The sequence below is a fragment of the Corvus kubaryi genome, unplaced genomic scaffold, assembly GCF_017639235.1.
Source record: "Corvus kubaryi isolate FWS band 111438036 unplaced genomic scaffold, C.kubaryi_AGA036_p1.0 37394, whole genome shotgun sequence".
Lineage (NCBI taxonomy): Eukaryota > Metazoa > Chordata > Aves > Passeriformes > Corvidae > Corvus > Corvus kubaryi.
In genome coordinates this window covers 6,210,741-6,230,436 of record NW_024581133.1, presented here as the reverse complement: position 1 = coordinate 6,230,436, position 19,696 = coordinate 6,210,741, and the positions used below count along the sequence as shown (strand labels likewise).

The window sequence follows — 19,696 nt, the reverse complement described above, 5'->3', positions numbered from 1 at the left end:
AGTGCCAACTCTGTTATTAGTCCTCGGCCCTGTTATTAGACCTAAATCCCGCTTACTTAAGAATGAAGACTCCTGTGAAAAACACACAAGCAGTTTCCCAGATCATCATTTTTATTAAAGTTCACAAGCAGCTGAAGGAAAAAAAAAAAAAAAAAAAAAAAAGACTAGAAGATGTAAATAAACGAACGTCATCCAGCGCATCGCAGACTGGCTGTGCAGAACGTGTGTTCTTCCCGGCAGCGACGGGCGCCCGCTGCTCTGAAAAGACCTTTGCTGTTTGAAGCTGTGTCAAGGCTTTTCATGGCATTGCATCATTCATCTGGCAAGGCTACAGCTCAACCTCATCCAGGGGCAAGAGGCGAGCCCGGAGCATCTGGAGATCTGCTGTGCAGGGAAGCGGGATGCTGGAGCGGTGCAGGACCAGTCCTCGGCAGTGGCCAGCCCCAGAGAAGCCAGTCAGGAGCTGCACCCCGGTACTGACAGCTGAAATCCACGTGCCTTCCTCCAAAGCAAAATGAGGAATGGCTCAGGCTGACAGCTCTTGGATGCATAATCCCAAACACAGTTGGCAGCCAGTGTGCGTGGATAACCTGGGGCAGCCTCAGCCCAACTGCTGGCAGGCAGCATGCCGTCAGAAATGCTCACATCTCTCCAAGGAGAAGCCAGGATGTGGGGTGCAGAAGGAAGGAGGGAATCCCTCCCCAGCCCACCCTGCAGTGCTACCCTAACCCTCTTGCTCTCCCTCTGAGGCCTTGCTGGAGCCAAAGTGCCCCTTCCCAAGGCACGAGCGTTCCCCACCGCACCCCTTTTTCTGTTCCTTTGCTAATGAGAGCCTCACCCACACGCAGGGAAGTTCAGCAGACTGGCTCTGAGCATGCAGTGGGCTTTATCTGGGGAATATCTCGGCAGCAGTGCTGCTGCCTTGGCACACTAACAGAGCCCCGTGCTCTTTCCAGCAGCTGCGTGTGGGGAGCTACCCGGCCTCTGACCAAATCACAGCCGGCTACAGCAAGGAAAGGGGGAAAAAGAACTTAAAAGGCCCAAAGTACCGACCAAAAGGCATCCTGCCCTGTTTCATCACGGTACCTGGTGCTGCTGGCAGCCATTCCAAGCTCCTATGTTTTAATATTTCAATAGCCACTGCCTCCATGAAGTGGCCAGAGGATAGGGAGCCAGGTGCTCTCACCTTGTTCCCTTTAACAAACACTTCCAAGTAACCCAAGCAGTATGCATTGCCAATGGCAAGTTCACTGCCTTAAAAAAAAACCATATTAGTATCTCTTAACCCCCCCAACTGAGTAACAAAAAGGGCTTCTCAGCCATGTTTGCTGAGGGATGCAGCCTCCATCTCCCCAGCACTGTTGGTCCAGCTGAGCCCACAAGCCATCCCTGTGCCCCCTGTGCCCAGCCCGGCAAACCAGTGCTCTCGGCTCCTTGCCATCCCTGCGCAGTGGCCAGTGACCAGTGGTGGGGCTGGGTAGCCCTTGGTGACACCCTGGCATGATGCTGGCAGTGGGGCCCCAGCTGTGCCTCCCGCTCCTGGTGTCAGGAAGGGATGTAGAAGTTGCCTCGGAGTCCTGTGCGGGAGGACAGAAGGGTCTCGATCACTGTGTTGGCTCCAGCCGCAAGAGAGGGGACGTGGACGTGGCTCTGGCATCTGGGGAAGGAAAGAGAAAGCTCATTAACTACTGTGGTCCTCAGGTCAGAGCACACAGGGCACTCACTGGGGTAACCCCCATCCCAAATCCCTGAGGTGGGGGGAGGTGGAAAGCAGCTGGTTTCTTTAGGAGTTGTGTTGTCCTTTGCTTGTGCAGGAGAGGAGAGGAGAGGAGAGGGGGTCTTCATCTGGGGAGGGCTCAGAGCCAGGTAGCAAACTTCTGTGGACATGACAAGAGAATGAAAAGTTGAGGGAAAAGTTTTCTTTTTCTTTTTTTTTTTCCTTTTCTTTTTTTTTTTTTTTTTAGGGCAGGGAGGAGAGCCCAAGAACTGGAACAGACAAAACAAAAAGACCCTTTTTCTCTTTTTCCACAGGTTCCTCCAAAAACATCCGTATCACTGACATTTCCAAGGGGTTGATTAATACAGTGTGGGGCCAAGCTCAGACTGCACATGTTTCCATCTGCCCAGGGTTAGGAAAAGCCTGATTTTCATCGACTTTCCTCCCCAGGCCAGCCACTCCCTTCCAACACTGCCTGATAAACTGGCTTCAGAGACAACCAGCTACTTGGAAAGAGCAGCAGCGGCAGAAAAACTACAATCCCTGTTTATCCAGCCTTGCTATTATACACATGCAAATGGGTTTCCCTAGGAGCCACCGGGAGAAAGCAGCTGTGACTCTGTTCCGGCAACTCCAGCAGGGTTGCAACAGGTTGCAAGCAACCACCCACCCCAGCAGCACACAGGTGAGCAAGGAGCAGCCTCTAGGAGCCAGGAGATTATCCTGAGGTTCTTTGGGCTGTTGTTTGCAGGTACACAGGTCTTGGCATGGGAAGGTGCCTTTCTGTGAGCAGGGCTCCATGCATGAAGCCAGGAATGATGCAGGTTGCAAGGTGAAAGCACTGCTCCACGTGGAAGGGAGCCACACCAGGCATCTGTAAAAGTGTCTCTGCAAAAGGCTTGTTATCTAAAGCTGTAATATAATAACCAGGAAAAGCCACTAAATTGACCCAATTCTTAGTGTGAGTGTGGTATTGGAATACAGCTCAGAGCCTGGCACACGGCCTAAATCTTTGCAGGAGCTCTGGGGCCAAAGTTCAGCTTTTAGGTGCCATACGAGCCTCAAAACCCTTCAGCGCCAGTCGCTCAGCGCTCACCCAAAGGCAGGTGCCAGCTGCTGGTGCCACCCACAGCCCTCACGGGAGCTAAACGCACCAAAAGGCTCCAGAGGAAGCCACAAAATCAGCTCTGAGCTTCTGCATGTGTCCCAGGAATCAGTGCCCAGCCACCAGGCTCTGCTCCCTACAGCAAAGACTGAGAAAGGTCCTGCAGGAGCTAAAAAGCACCTAAATGGGAACCCCAGGGCAGGGGAACCCCTGGCTCCTTGCTTGCTTCTCCTGTTTGTCTTGAGATGGGAATTCCAACATCTCCACCCCAGGAGAGCATCTGAGGCTCAGGAGGCAGTGCAGAGGGATGCAGTGACTCCCCTTTCCAATTCACCTTCCCTGGCTGGACCATGCAATCTGAAGTGACCATCCCACCCCCATCTGTGACTGCCCCATGAAAATGAGAGTGTCACACAGGACAGACAGTCTGGAGAAGCCGCTTTAATGTGGAGACAGGCAGCTTGGAGAACCTGCTTCTGGTGCTGCCTGAAGTCACCTCTGGGGAGGTGTTGAGTTGTCCCCATCAATTGTCTCTGCACAGGAGTGTGACAAACCACCCACCATCCTCCCCCTGGCTGGGTTGTGCTTGTCTTTATCAACACAGAGAGTCTTTATTAGCTGAGTGCTCAGTGGTTTATTTCCCATTTGTAATGTTTTGCCTCCTGATGGCTCCACCACCACGGGTGGGAGGGGACGAGGCTTTCACATTTCATATTGCTAATCACACTTGATCCCTGGAATTAACTGTGGGTAATGAGCACTAAATTAGTGCCACACGGCCACCTTGGCAGCAGTGCTGGGACCTCTGCTGAAAGGTGCCCCGGCTCTAGCTGGGAAGGGTGAAGGCCATGCCCTCGAGGAAGCATTTCCAGCTGATCAGTTTTATGCTCTATATGAAAAGCAGGATGGGTGGTTTATGATCAACGTTTGTCAAGGACAGACTATTTGGTTTTCTGGGACCAGTTTATAGGCAGGAGGTTATTTTTCCCATGAGTACAAAGTACTGTCTCCTGCCGTGTGATTGCCCAGGCCTTTCCCTACCAGCCCACCTTGTCCTGCCTCTGAGGGGTGGTCCCTCCTGAGTTTTTCCAGTGGAAGGGAGGCAGTTCAATAGGAACCTGGGCAGGTGCTGGCCAGCCTGCCTTCTGGGCACCCCTCCTTGAAGAAGGATCCCATAGGGACCAAATCCAGAGTTTCAGCAGAGATCTTCCATGGTGGGAGCTGCAAACCAGAAAACCCCTCAGCCAGACCTGCAGCAGGACAATGGGGTAAACTGGATCATAGTCAAGAGATCCTATAGACAGTTACCCCAGGTCCCAAGCCCAGTTTTGGCACAGATGCAGCCAGAACAGCCAAGGCAGGCACATGGGACGTGGCTGCTGCAGCACGGGCAGCATGTGCACATCAGGGACATTCACTCACCCATCTTGGTGCTTTATGTACAGAGCTGTCACAGTGGCTCAGGCCATAACAATAACTTAGTAAAAAAAACCCAAAAAAATACCACTCTAGAAAAATCATGTGGACAGACATTCCTTCTGGCAAGAGCTTGTGTGTATTTTAAATACTTCTTTTAACCAAAGACTGGAGGCAAAGCCAAAAAAGCACATAAAACCCTCACACAGTGACTTTTCACCAGCTTTATTTGCAGTTCCTAGTTTTCTGTGCTTGTGTTAGGCTCCAGATTACAGGGGGGGAAAGAAGTATCGATACAACCCCCACAAAACTATTTATTAGGTCTGAACAACCCAAATATAGTATAGAGGAAAAAAGGTAGGAGAGGAAAGTAACATCACTGTGACTTTGAAGACTGTTTCTTATTCGGTGGCTGAGGAATCGACTCCCATCTCAAACTACTCCCTATTCCTACTCCCAGCCATGTGGCTGGTGTTGAGCTTTAATATTCAGACACATCTGCTACCAGAGAAAATTAATTTTCAGCTCTAGGATGGCTCTTAAAGGGAGGCCCCATTGACCTGAGCTGAAAATGATGGAGTCCTCACAGTCTTTGCTGCAATATTTAATAGCCGAGTGACAGTTAATTAGATTACTGAGCCACTGTGACAGATGCTAGGCAACGCCTGAGGAGGAGAATTTGGAAAGGCCATTATCTTCCAATGCTGGGAGCACTTTAAGATCTCATTTTAACCCTTTCCACTCTTGCCCTGCCCTCATGGTGGTCTAACCCATGTTAAAACCAGGTGTTTCACAAAGGCCAGCATAATGCCCTGGGTGATTTTTTTCCCACCTGAGAAAAGCAGGTGGTCACGTTGGGCTAATGCCTGGCAGAGGTGCCAGGAACTCCTCCTGGGTTCCCATCTGGCATCAAAAGAGATGATCACTGGGAGGTGCCAGCAATTTCACCCACTGGGAGATTCCCAGGCGCACCAACCACACCAAGTGGAAAGCAGGGAAGTGAGAGGGTGTCAGAGGGTTTGCATAGCATTCTTTTCTCCCTGTATTAAGTGAAGTGGATTTTTGATGAGTCTGTGGAAGAATTTCCCTCGCCACAGTCCCCGCTTTCCAAATAAAACTGTAAGTGAAGCTTGTCAATCCCACACCAATACGTGAGGGTTTCCCAGCTCCTTCATCTGGCTGGGATGTAGGCTCCAACCACCAAGGCAGGGCTATGTGTGCTGCTGGCACTGAGAAACCTGCACACTGAGCTAGCAGAGGTGTTAGAGACTTCCTGGGAAGGTGATGCTATCCAAGTGTTGCCTGTATCACTATCTGCTTTCACAGAGCAAATTGAGAAGAGTTTTTGGGCTGCACCTCAGCACAGGTTGGTGAGGACATGCAAAGAGCCCTGTGGAGCCACACTGACAATCAAAAGGGCAACCAAACATCCCACTGGAGAGGAAAGAGGAGGAATCAGCAGCCCTGTCCCAGGGACACTGCAGCAGCACCTTCCCTGAGCAAGAGAAAACTGGAGCACCAGAATGAGACACGACATCATGGGTTTCCACCAACTTTCTTATTCTCACACAACCCAAAACACTGATAAACACATTCTTCTTCTGGTTACAAAACCCCTTCCCTCCCACTCAGGTCTGACACAGAAGTCTCAGAAGTTCTGATTTAACAAGCAACAGTTTGGATGATAAATAAACACCAAGACCATCAAATGCACCGTGGCTTCTGCGCTTTTGCTTCTGCTACCCACTGAAGTGTAAATACAGAGCATAAAAAGAGAAACAGGACTTGCTGACATTCCAAGGGTCACTTGCCTACATATTCATCATTTCTAAATACACCACCCAGAAAATCAGCAAAAATATCAAACTACTGAGACATTTCCAAAGCACTTGTTGCCCTGGTATCTCCCAGGACTCACATGCAAGTGTTTTTAGAAACCTTAACTCCCTCAACTGCATGGGAACAGGATGTACTCCATGGTGAGAGCAGGTGTGGACACATCTGCCCACCCCCCACCTACAGAAGGGTGATGCTGGCACATCCAGCTACCTTGGAGCAGAAGGAGAGGAGCCCCAACCACCTATGTAGATGTATCTCTTAAGATACTGGGGAGGATCATCTGGAAATCAGAGAACCCTGGGAGCTAGCTAGACTTACAGCACTGCAGAGCTGGCTATGCTCTCCTGGCTTTGCATCCCACTTTTAAATGCTCCCTTCCCATAAAATAACCTCATGAGCAACCTGGAACCTATGGCTTCAGCATGGGGTGTGGAGATGCAATTGAGGCAAGATAGCAATGTTCAGTTTAAGAGGAGGAGACCCTTACCTTTATTGACCTCCTGGAAACAAGCCCCCAAGCCCTGCCCCTCATCATGAGGGCAAGTGCTTCCAGGTGCTGACAAAAGCCGTGGGGATGAGTGAGTAAGGCACCGTGGTGATACAGTTCCACGTGTCTGATGTAGGGTCATAGCAGTCCAGTGTTTTGCATCTCTGAGTGCCAAAGTAACCTCCTACCACGTAGAGTTTATTCCCTGAGGCCAAGGCATGGCAGGACATGCGCTTGGCCGTCATGTCCCCAATGCGCGTCCACTGGTCGGTCTCGCAGTCGAAGCGGTAGGCGGAGGCTGCCGTGAACTCTGTGTCTCCTCCCATGATGAAAATCTGGCTGCCCAGGACAGCGGCCGCTGTGTAGCGCCAGGGCTGCGGGCACTCGGCCTTGATCATCCATCGGTTCTCAGCTGGATCATAGCACTGGACTTTGGACACCATGTCTCGGTGGATGCTGGTCCCACCAAAGACAAAGAGCTTGAGCCTGGCGCTCACCACCGCGGCGTTGCTCACTCCATCTCTCAACGGAGCCACCATCGTCCATTTGTTGGATATGGGGTCGTACTTCTCTACTTGCTTCAAGGAAACAGAAGGAGATGCAGGGAAGACTCCAGCTACTGCAGTGTGTCCACCAACCACATACAGGCAGTTTTCCAATTCGGCCGAGCCATGCCCAAACCGAGCAATTAGCATCGGGGCAGCTTTGGACCATTCCTCATGCACGGTGTCATACACCCAAACATCTTTGGAGACCCCGTTCTCTGAGCCCCTGCCTCCAGTGATGTACACTTTGCAGCCAATGGCACAGGCACTAAACTCCTTCCGTGGACTCGGCAGGTCTGCTTTGGGAATAATTTCCTTTGCTTTGTGATCCACTTGGTAGATCTTATCACACATGAAGGTCTGTCCGCCCAGGATCAGCAAGGTGTGCCCAGCTTTGCGAGGCCTGGCACAGGGGCTGGTGACCACCCCATCATTCTGGAGGATCTTCTTCTTGCACTGAATAGCTTCATCCAGGACAAGCTTGTTCCTTTCATCCACCATGATCAAGTCCTCGCAAGCCAAGGCTTCCTTCAGGCATTCGGAAGGAAGCAAAGCCAGACGAACATTCCTAAGAAGTTCTGGGAGATAAGCCTTCCGCTCATCCAGATCGTATTTCACCCACTGCATGACAGCCTTAAAGACCTTTTCTTCATCCTCAATTTCCAGCTCATCACTAGAGATGAGGTCCAGCAAAGTGTCCTTGGAAAGGTTGTTGAAGTCCTCACTCTTGTGAACAGTCTCAAAGTTGACCAGGCACATCCTCCAGGAGAGCTCATAGAGCCGCCGGCACTGATGAGCATCCGAGAGCAGCATCATGCCCAGGCAGTTGGAAGGGTAGAGGTTCTTCTCCAGGAACTCAGCTGCTGCATCTCGGACGTCATGGAACTGCAGCATGTCCCCAGCCTCCAGGAGAGACTCTGCATTCTCCTCATTGATAATGATCCGAGAAGAGTAAGCGAAGTCCAGCAGTAGCTCCAGCACCTCCGGGTGGAGGCTGTCATGGAAGTTCACCTCGTCATCCAGGCTCTCCCGGAGGCCGTTGCTAAACATGGCCTCGAAGTACCTGCTGGAAGCAGCCAGAACTGCCCGATGGCATGGGAATGACCTGTTCCCTGCCCAAAGAGTGACATCGGTGAACATGCAGTGCTTCCGCAGGGTGTTCAGGTGGGACAAGACGCAGTCCGGGTGGGAGGCCTTGTGAAAAAGCAGGATGTTCATGGAGCCGGTGCTGGTGCGGGATTTACGGTTCTCGTGGACGCTGACAGACATGGTGGCAGAGCTCTTGCCTGCAGGGAAAAGAACAGAGGAATCATTATTCCCTTGTCCTTACTGATATAAGGTATGGAGAACACATGCATTCGCTATCCAACCCTGGTACACTGCCAGTGGACCTCAGAGGTGAAGCACCAGATTACATCCCCGTGGCTCCTTCTCCGTGGCTGCTCCTGCACCCTGCCTTGCAAAGCCCTTTCCTCCTGCACCCTCACATCCTCCAAAAAATTTAACTCCGGCCGAGTAGGGTGGGAAGGCAGAGCAGGGTGAAGGGGGAAATTCTGCTTTGGTTTCAACAAAGGAGCAACAAAGTGAGGCAATCAAACCTCAAACTTGGTGGTAGATTGTTTCAACAGCCCCCAGAGGGTATTGGCAAACCGCAGAAGAGTTATTTTTCCTTAGAAAACAGCATCTAGAGAGCAGACTATCCAGGATAAAGGGCATCGGTCTGCTCCTGGCTCAGCAGAAATCAAGTTTGGCTTCTGATTTTCATGTAGATTACTGCAAGTTTAGGAAAGGCAATTGCTACAGGTTTTATTTACAGAATATTAAATTACCAGCACAATTCAAAAGTTTTGAACAAATTTTCCCAAACACATTTGTTGCACTTTTTGATGATAAAACTTACCAGACACCTCATGTGACTTAAACATTTTTCAGGACAGATTCTCATCAGAATAAGACAGAAGAAAGACATAAATTATACTTTTTACCAGACAGGCAGAATCAAACACAAGGCTTTTATTAGCTACTATTTCATTTAAGTGCTACCTGATACCAATCCTTGCCTGTAGAAGAAAACCCCTTTGGACTAATCAAATTAATACTACCTAGATGATAAAATCCAAGTCATTTACTCCAAAATACTTTAGCCAGCTGTATTTTGTTCCCCATGTAACTAAAGCAGACACACGCACAGCCCACTCTTACAGGAGAAAGTTAATAGAGAAGTTGTCCCAAGGTTTGAAAAATTAACCTGAAAAAAATCACAATGGGGTCAACCTTCACTCCAGTCACTGAATTATTTAGATAGTCAGCTGGGGAAGAGTTTTTAGATGGGTTCTTTTTGTTGATGTTGGTTGGATGGGTTTTTTTTTTAACTTGCTCTTCACAGCCTGGGGTTTCTCAAGGGTCTTTTCACCCTGCAAACACAAGGTCTGCAGATGAGCCCTCTCCTCCCCAGCCAGGCTGAGCTCACCAGCACTGGGGGTCTTGGGGAAAACCCCGAAACACCGAGAGAGTGGATGCAGCGCTCCCAGGCCACCGGCACGTCACAGCCTTGACCTGGCAGTGACCGGGAGCTGCACAACCCTCCCACACTCCATGGGTGGATGACCTCAGGAGGAGGCAGATGGCCAGATAAGCTGCCTGACTCAGGCTCTGCTCATGAGCTTCCTGCCCCTGCTTCTCCAGCGCCTCCTAAAGAGTCCGAATTAGACAAACAGTTGTGGGCATGTTGCTCCTTCCCCACCCGCTGCCATGACTTATTGAGGTTGGTCTTCTCAAGGCCGCACCCATTCCTCAGGGCTGTGTCACACTCCAGAGTAAAGTTTCTGTGCTTCTCTGTGCAGAAGCAGCAGCTTGCCCAAGCAGCCACAAGTCCCACTCGGCGTCCGAGTCAGGGGCAGGAGCACTGACTCAGGTAATTAGGTGGGATATGTCCATGTCCATGGCCCAAACTCCTGCAGCCTGGGATAGAGGCTGACAAGCTCATTTCACCCGTGACTGGAGGCTGTGCAAAACCAAGGCTCCAAAACAGGAAGGAAAATGCTATTATAGAACAGCACTTTGAAGTGCATCCGAAAGAAATGTTTCCAACATCTACACCCAGAGTAGGAACAACACTAATTTAAGAGGTTATATGGATTCCCATGTCAACGCCAAAGCGCAGAATACAAATGAAACATTTATGACTCTGCTAAAAGCTATTGATTTAGGTTCCTATTCCTACAACCTCAGAAACCATCCTGCCACTGCGACTGCTTTCTTTGCTCACAGCTCAGGTCAACTATTCAGTGTTAACCTTTGATTTGCTTATGCACAAAAAAAAAGAAGCAATTTATATAGGACAGCTATGGAAACAAACAGCAGGAAGGCAGCAATGATTTTTCTGACACTAAGATTAAATGCAACTACTCGGAGTGGAAGGAGCAGGGCATTTAGAAATTGAAATGTCTATATAAAAGCTGCAGCAAAGCCATTTCTTATATATACATCCACAAAGAGACACATACATATATCACACGTGCACACAACACATATATATCAAATCTCAGGCTTCTAGCATCAAGTATCTATCCCAGGGAACTTGGAGGCAAATAATATTTCTATCCTACATGTATTGAACAATATCCAGGGAATAAATTGGCAGGTTGCAGTCCAGTCCTCAGCACTGCTCTTCCTATCACATTGTCCCTACAGGCACCAACTGATCCCTGGCGCAGCTGGAAGTGTGAAAGCTAAAGAGGCCACAGTCACAGCCCCTTTACTTGGCCTCTCCTGGAGCACAGTGTCAATGGTCACAGACAAGCAGGGCTAGACAGAACATTAAACTGAAACTAAAGCAGCCCCTGAACTCTGGGGTGCAGCCATCTCACCAGAAAGCCTTGCTTGTGGTTTTCAGCAACACCCAAACAGGTTTTTCTGAGGGCTTCTTGAATCCTGCCATAGCTAGGTACAAGCACAAAAGTGGCAGATACTAATCCTTCCCCTCACAAACTCCCCTCACCGAATGTCTCAGTCTACCAGAGACCTTGGCATCCTCTCACCCATATCAGACAAACAGAAACTGCACGCAGCAGCTACTTCATCTGGCAGGCTTCTTCCAAAATGTAGCAGCTGACAAACCTCAGAAGCCTGTAGGCAAAGTGTCTTCTATGATTTCATGATGTGCACAAAAGTGCTTCGATTTAAGCCATGTTTAACTGCAGCGATGAGCAGGCTGGACCTGTGACACGTGCACTTCTCTGAAGCAGACGCATGCAGAGCACAATTTGGCCCCTACCACACTCCTTGCTTCCCTTACCCAACTACTGAGCTAAAGAGAAAAAGCAGAACCGCTCAGAATGAGGAGTATTTTACACAAAGCAACCTGTCAATGGCTCCTGCCAAGCTCCCACCTGCTCTGTGAGAGCCCGGGGGTTATCGGAGCTCCCAGCTGCATCTTCCATCATGCAGGAAGCTGTTACTGGAACAGCCGTGTCCACGGGAACAGCAGAAGGCATGACCTGAACAAACTGGGGCTTGGATTTCTCCATGCTGCATTCATTTTTTTTCCTTAGAAAGGCAGTTATTGAAAAAATAAGTATCTACTGCATAACCTTTTAAAGGGATCTTAGTGCACGCAGAGGCAGATAATAATCCTTCTTCCATATGGATGAGGGCAGAGGGGCATCAGCTTTTTGACAGCTATCCAATGCTGTCTGCTGGCTGTAGTATTCCCCTGGCTGTCTGCAGCCTTTGTACAGCCAGGATGGGAAAGACAGGTTTTTTCCAGCAGAGCAAGATAAGGTTGCTTTGAAAATCCTTCCACTCCTCCAGACAGGGCAGACAGGAGTCCTGAAAGAGGGAAGGAGTTGGCCCAAGAAAAAAGACCCCTCAAATCTCAGCTCATGAAGAAAACACCCCAGCAGTCTCTCTGGACAGGACAAAGCAAAAGGGGAAAAACAAAAGCACAGAGCTGGCCAAACTCCCCACTCAAAGAACCCCAGCTCTCCTGTCTGAGTGCCTTTTGCTTCCTACAAACCACACCCCAGCAGAAGACTTTCCCTCCCAGGCTGACGGGTCACCCTGTCAGAGCCCTGCTGGAGTGGTCCTTTAGGAGAACCTCAGGAGACACTCTACCACCTCTTGAAAAACCCAAGCCCATCTTAGACAGATACTTTGAAGCTGTATCAGGCCCTGTCCCCCGTCACAGAAGAACTGCATGTGAGTGGACAGCTCAGAAAGGCTTTTGATACATGAACTATATTTAGCCAGGCTTGTGGCTCCCCCTCCATCTCAAACCAGCAGGCTCTCCACAAATCTCCAACTTCATTCACCTTCAGGGAATCACCAGCTGAGATCCTGCTTGCTTTCAAGAGGACAAGATTTGAGAGTGATTAAGATGTTCCCCAGTCAGACTTCAGGGGATCAAGAATCATTTCTGCTTAGAAGGGCAAAACTACGTGGTTTATAAATGCTCTCCCAAGACCATAAAGGTTGTCTGAACACCAGCAAAGACCCCAAATCCCATGATCCGGAGCTGGCACTTTCTGTTTCACCCATGAGAGAAGCAGCAAGCAGAACATGTTTCTTTCTCCCCCACTCAACCATGAACTATTTAAAGCTGTAAATAAGTAAATAAATAAGCAGCACGGTTCCCTGCTGGCTCAGCTCAGAAGACCTGGAAGAAGCTACTCACACTGCAGCAGTTTCATTCCCAAGCAGCCATATGGGCCCTCTATGCATGTGCTGCACTACAACCTACAGACACTCCTTCCAAACCAGAGCAGACCCACCTGGAATGGCCAGTGACAGCAGGCATAAGATTCATTTTTATTTTCTCTCCATCTCACAGTATCAACCCTGTGGGGTGAAACACTGTCTTGAATTCAGTCAAAGTTTAACTTCTCCCTGAAAGTGGTGGGATCAATTCTCTACTAATTAGTAATGTGCCTGCTCTCTCATCCCAAATATCTGTACTTTTCCAACGCTTTCATGGACTCCACCACCTGGTGCTTAGGCCAGCAGCGTTATCCCAGGCCAAAATTACTGCTATAGAACCAATTTCTCCCTTTTTACTGTAGAGAGTAGCAAACTAGAAACATAAAAGTCACCTACTGTGTTGTCTTCACAGGGAAGAGCTCCTTGCAAAACTGCTTAGGAGAAAGAGCAGTGAGGCAACACACTGTCAAACACAGAGCCAGATACAGCTGTGTTTCAGATGCAATTTCCCAGCACTGGAGACCATCAAAAGGTTTGAGAAAGGGCATCCGTCACATGCAGGCATTCACGTACTCAGAGGCAGCCTGAGCTTCAAAAGTGGAAAAAACCCAACAGAAACCAGGAAAGGATGGTGGGGGAGAAGAACAAGAAAGGGGAAGGAACAAATGTGAAGATGTTTTCAGATAATTTTCCTGTCCTTGCATATCACAGCAGACTGTCAGGTACACAGCTTGGAGCTGCTTGAAATGCTCAATACTAATAATGCCCTTCTGTCAAGAGTGCTTGAGATGAAAGGAATTAAAATTGCACCTGGCATTTAGTGCAGCACCACACTTGTTGAGCGTGGAGCCTGGGCTGCTGCCAGGTGGGCAGCATGGGACCTTCACTACATCATCTCCCAGGCATGCCCTCTGCTCTGGCACACTCCTGCATGCAGACTTTGCTCTCTAACAGGCTGGGTTCATCTCCAGCAATTCCGATGAATTTAGTGGTTTGCCTGTGTCAGCCAAATTTGTTCCTGTTCTCTTCAGGATGACTAACACAGCGAAGATGCAACTGTGATTTTGCAGGGTGGAATTCAGACAACATAACTGCTGTGAATCAGAGGGTATCACTCTGGATTTGCCCTTCCTGACAAACTCATGATGTTTCACCAGGTTTGCAAACAGGCAAACAAAGGAAAGGCAGCTGACTCCATCCCCCCAGTGCAGAATTTCTGATCCTGCCCCAGCCTTTGAGAATGGGAAGCATCCTTATCATTTCTTCTCATTTTCTCACTTCCTAGTCTAGCCTGTACACCCTAGACAGAAAACAGAGAGACCACGTGAAAGGCTCCTTCTGTTGGCTCAGACAGAAACTGGGAGGTTTTCCAGGCCCAATTCTGTAGGCTCCAGGAATCAGATTGTCTGGAGAAGATCCGGGTGCATATCTGAACATTTTGAAACTCAGTCTCAGAAACTTCAGTCTGAGTTTCATATCCCACTCATATCCTATTCTCAGTAGTACCCACCATTCCCCCCTTTAAACCCATGCTCCACTCTGAGCCCAAAGCCACCACAAGAATCTACTGAATGCCACTTACTTGATAGAAAATCAAAACATTATTGTCAAGCTGAACCAATTAGTGAGGTTCTTGTTTTGTCTTGCAAAAGCACTGGTAAAAGGGGCTGTAGTGCCTCAAATCTATGACATGCACTCATCTGAGTCAAAGACAACCATGCTCCAACCACAAAAAAATACCTGTAGGAAATGTTCTTTGCATGCAATCCATGCAGTTCTAGTCACAAATCAGGCATTGGACTTGCTACTTTGCAGCTGAGATACTCCATAAAGGTTCTCAAGCTACCTGTGACACAATCAAATAAAGTTCATGTTCACCACTAAGCACAGTGGCTTTGCTGTTCCTGGGAATACCACGCCCTCCTACAACCACTACCAAAATCGGGATAAATAATGCTTTTAGCCACAGTCCAGGCTCCAGACAATAGCTTTTCATTGCTACGCCTTAACCCCAGCAGATCTTTTCAGAGCCCATGATTCATTTCAGAGGCTGTGGTGGGGTTTTGTCCTTCCTGCTGCCCTCCAGCTCTGTTTGTGAATACATCCCATTCTGCCAGATCAATCACAGGCGCTTTGCAAAATGAATGGGGGCTGCAGAGGAGGCAAGCAAGTTCACAATCCCGTCTACCAAATTATACCCAAAAAAGCTCCAGAATGGGAACAGTCTACTTGATTGCAGTACCTAACCCAGCTCCATCTGGGCAGGATAAAGTCCTTTTCAAGCAAGCCAAACTTGCTAATGTGCTGCAAAGGCAAAAGGCCTTTGGTACTTCAAACACAGAGGAACCACACGCCACTTCCCAGGGAGAGTTTAGGAGATGAGATGTGGTATACATGAAATTAATGCCAGAATAACCACAGCAGCTGCTGACTCCAGAGATCTTATTCAGATCCTCCCACTCTCCCAGCTCTGAGGCTGGCAGAGCTGAGTGCTCCGGTGGCCAGGCTGACCAAAAGCCCTGTCATGGATGCTCACACCAAACAGGTCTGTCTGCCTGCCTGCTGTCAGGGCAGGATTTCAATTTTTGGCCTGGCCAGTTAAGCTGGGGTTTTGTTTTGCCTTCCCTATTCCCCTGCCAGGCAGGAGATCATGGTACAACTGCCAGGTTTGGTTTGCTCATTTGCAATTCTGGCTGGAGTTCAGAGCCATGGAGATGGGAGGCCCTCACGCCTCCTGAATGGATTAGCCCCCGATGCTGCTGGGCATGAGGGACAGCCACTCCCAACTGGATTGTAAAGCGCTGACAGATATTGAAGGGTTTGAGGCTGCAAGACAGGGCATTGCTTATTGCCCTCTGGCTCTGGACAGAAGGAACAAAAAAATCTCAGATTTTTCCATTTCAGTACTCACACAGCATCAAATCACACACTCAGCTTGCAAGTTCTGTGCCACTGTGGCATCCCTGCAGCAGCCCAGGCTGTCCCGGGCATCCCTGCAAGCAAACCAGAGTGATTGCCAGTGTGGTACAGTAATAAATTTGCCTCACCACAGTGTGACAGGCTATCATATAAAACTGGTAGTCTTTGCAAAGCCTAATGGTCAGTAAGCAGACAGTGGTTATGGGACATTCAACATTCCCAGGCTCCTCCAACGGGGGAAAGACAGAGCTGTCTGTTCTGGCTGGAGTGATACTAATAGTCACTATGGGGATATAAAGCTGATAAGCAAAGACAGAGCGATGTGATGGTGGTTAAAGGTCAGGCCAGGGGGCTTGGGGCAGCTTGTTACAGCTAAATGCTTCCTAGCCAGTATTCCTGCAGGCACTGTTTTCAGCAATGCCAGCTACACTCACTGCAATTCAACTACAGTCTGTGAAAGTGGGGAGTAAATCTACCCCTCAGTTCAAGTGCTGACACGGCTCAAAACCTGCCCCTTCCACGGTCCCTGAGCACAGTGAGCAGCTGTGGCTGCCACAGATACCCTGGGCCAGCTCTGCCTGTCCTGCTCCACCTACTCACACCCAAGCCAAGGCACTGCTCAACACTCTTTTGTAATACTGCCATTTCCTCTCCCCACCTTGCAACTCTGCCTGTCCTCTTCCACCTCCACAGATGGCCACATCCTGCCCTTCCTGTTTCACTCATCCACCTTCTAAGCATTGCCTAAAACCTCCTCTGGCTGCTCAGAAGGACCTGAACTCCTGCAGACTTTGGGGACAGTTGGTCACCACCACAGGGACAAAACAGCTATCACAATTCACACGTGCATACATACACATAGATATGCACACACTCCTTATCTCCATCCCAGACCATGTCCAGCACGCCCTCCAGAGCTGGAGGAACCATACTCTGGATCAGACTCATGCTCATTTTCACACATTTGGAATACGTGTTATGCAACATCTTGTAATCTGTTCCACAAGCTGTCGCTTCACCAAATTTCTTTTGCCTTGTTTCTTCAAACCATTTTCAACTTGCCTTAACTCCTCTGCAAAAGCACATCTGAGACACCAACCTCTCTGCTTGAGTTACTTGAGCCTGCCCCAAACACAGCATGAGAGGATACTGCATTCTGCACGCATACTGAGGCAGGAGGACTTCAGTAAACAAGCCTCAAATACTTGAGAAAATGAACAAGAAAGGAATGGGAAATTTAAGTTCTTCAGTGCTGAAGCTGGTTACAGTCTCCCATGTCCATATTATGGTGTAATTCTGCAACAATTTTCACTCTACTTTTAATCCTGAGAATCTCGCACCACCTCACACCTTCCTGCTGCAGAGCAGACTTCCACCTATGCCTCCTCCCCAAGTTCTTTACTTGGGCTTATCACAAAGATAAGCCAGAGCAGATGATTGGGGTTAAAGACACAAAAGAGACAAAATATGTTTTCAGATAAGATTTGATTCGAAGCAGAAAACAGGACCAGGAAAACAGAGAGGCCCCAGAAAGGGTCCTACAGCATTAAAGAGTCAGACTCTTTGAGAGATGGACAGAAAGTAAAACATACAGGAGAGCCCAGGGACAGAGACAAGAAAGTAGAGGAGAGCTCAGAACTCTGGACGGAGACTGTCACCAGAGCAGCTGAGCCAACAGCAGCAGCTGGCCACCACCAGAACACGTGGGCTGTGTTACACATCTCGGGTTGCTCCTAAGGTGAGTTCAATAAAAACAAGTGTCACAAGACACAGGAAGGAAGAAGGAAAGACAAGGGAAGTTGTCAAAGTATAAAGGTTACAGTGCTGCTTGTTTTCTTCTTGTGTCTCTGGATCTGTCCTGGAGAGGAAGAGGTACATTTGCAGGAAGGTTACAAAAGCCCACAGCACCCTGGCTGAGGAAATCACTCCTACAGATCACAAGAGAACACACGCAGAGATTGCCAGGAAAGGAAAACAGAGCAGTCATGACACTGGGGCTCTCCGCTGGAATAGTGTGAAACATTCAGCTATCTGCTTATGCAAGGCTGAGGGCAGATTTTCCAAGCACAGGTCTGGCTGGTCTAAGCCCCCCACCCCAACAACTACAAGTGGATAGACAAAGAAAATAAAGAAAGAAAAAATTAGAAAACTCAACTACCAAACAGGCTTTAAACTTTTTTAAATGCAAAGGGGCCTGTGAGGACAGCACAGGGACGGAGAACTATTTTTCTCCTGTCAGCTCAGCTCAGTCATTCACACAGACCTGCTCACTTCTCTAGACAGGCTTGTTCGAACCGATTTCATCAGAGGCCATGAAGCTGTGTCCCTTGGAGCACAGTTTTGAGACATATATATAGGGACGAGAGAGGAGGAAAAGAACAAAGCAAAAAGCAATGCCACTTTACTTTCACATTCACGGGATTAATAGCTGAAATAGCTGAGATTTAATATTTTTTAATTCTTTATTTTTATTTTTTTTTTCTTTAGAAGTGAAAAGTCCTTCCCACCTTAAACCTTTCCCTGCCGCTTCCTGCCTATGGAACACGATGCTCCAAACCCCGGCGAGTCCCGGGCCGGTACCGGGGGTAGCACCTGAGGTCCCTCCTGTCGGGAGGCCGGCACATCCCCGCCCCCACGGCTCCGAACCCCCGCAAACCCCTTGCTCGGAGGAGGTCTAGCAGCGGCGCGTAAACCCAAAGCTGGGGGGAAATCACTCACCGTCGCTTGGCCCAGCCGAAACCTCCGGGAGCCGCGAAGCCCCCAGCCCCAGGAGGCAGGGATGCAGGGATGCAGGGATGCAGGAGGCACGGCTGAAGCGCGGAGCGATGCGCGGCTCCCCGCGACCCCGGCGCGGCCCCGCGCGCTCCCCGCGCACAATGTACCCACCGGGCGGGACCGGCCGCGCGTGGGACCGCGGGGGCGGGGCCGCCTGCCGCCGCCGCCGCCAATCAGCGGGCGCCACTCCTGTGACGCGCCCTTCCGCCACGCCTCCTGCGGGAGCACCGACCAATAGGAGGGCGGGAGGGCCGCCTGTGGGCGGGGCGAAGGGAGATGGCTGTCCGCGGGGCGGAGGGCCGCCTTCCGCCGGGCCGGCCTTCCCGAGCTGCGGCCGCTGGGTCAGGGCCCCCGCCGGCTGCTCCGGAGCTCCCCGGAGGAGCCCGTCCCCTGTGCCCCGGCCTTCGCCCCAGCAGTCAGCGCGCCGCGGGGTCATGCCCGGCCAGCCCTGTCCCCGCGTGTTCCGCAGCGTGGGCGCCCCGCGGAGTGATGTCCCCGCGTGTCACTCACCCACCGCCCGCCCACGCCTGCAGCGGCACAGGGAAAGTCAGCAGAACCCGGCTAAAATCCAGGCAGATTTGTGAAATCGCTGGCCTCAGCAGAATTTCGATGCGCGGGGGATGTGAAGGTCAACAGGCCCACCCCCGGGGCCCCGCTGCCTGCGGAGAGCTGCAGAGAGCCTGGGATCGGACGGAGACTGGCCAGGGGCCGTGGCCTGCGTGGGGACCACCCGTGGGTCGGTGCCGTCATCTGGAAGGGGCAGGGGGGGACGTGGCAGTGTTCCCTTCGGCAACAGTGTGGGCTGAACCTGGAAAAAAAAAACCCGTCTCATTTAGAAACAATAACATTTTTCAAAGCAATAACATTTTCTCATAACACAAGAGCAGCTGGAAACAGCAGTGCCTCTGATCCCACCCGTGTTTTCCAACCCCTGCTCTGGAGTGAGGCGCAGCAGGTAACTGCGCACCTGCCCTATGGGATAATTTCTCTGTGAGTGGCTGTGCCTTCCCTAGGGTTTGTGGAATGCTTCATCTGCCGGAAAAAAAGAAGCCGGAAGCTTCTTTTGGTTTCACAAATTTTGAATACACAGAGGAGGCAGGGAAGAGCTGCTCACTGTCTTCTTCTCCCATGACCCCATTTCTCCAGGGCCCTACTCCCTGTACGCAGTCACAAGTGTTCAGTAATAAGACTCAAGT

The 19,696-nt window shown here is 50.1% G+C and overlaps 1 protein-coding gene across 1 annotated transcript; it reads right to left on the bottom strand.

The window, feature by feature from the left end:
• Window positions 1–949: 949 nt before the first annotated feature.
• Window positions 950–18,632, bottom strand: KLHL25 (kelch like family member 25). The gene is made up of 3 exons (XM_042039386.1): window positions 18,444–18,632; window positions 6,565–8,395; window positions 950–1,657 (listed from the first exon to the last, which is right to left on the bottom strand). The coding sequence occupies exon 2, from the start codon at window positions 8,376–8,378 to the stop codon at window positions 6,609–6,611; it is 1,770 nt and encodes a 589-aa protein (XP_041895320.1). The 5' UTR covers window positions 8,379–8,395; window positions 18,444–18,632; the 3' UTR covers window positions 950–1,657; window positions 6,565–6,608.
• Window positions 18,633–19,696: the final 1,064 nt, after the last annotated feature.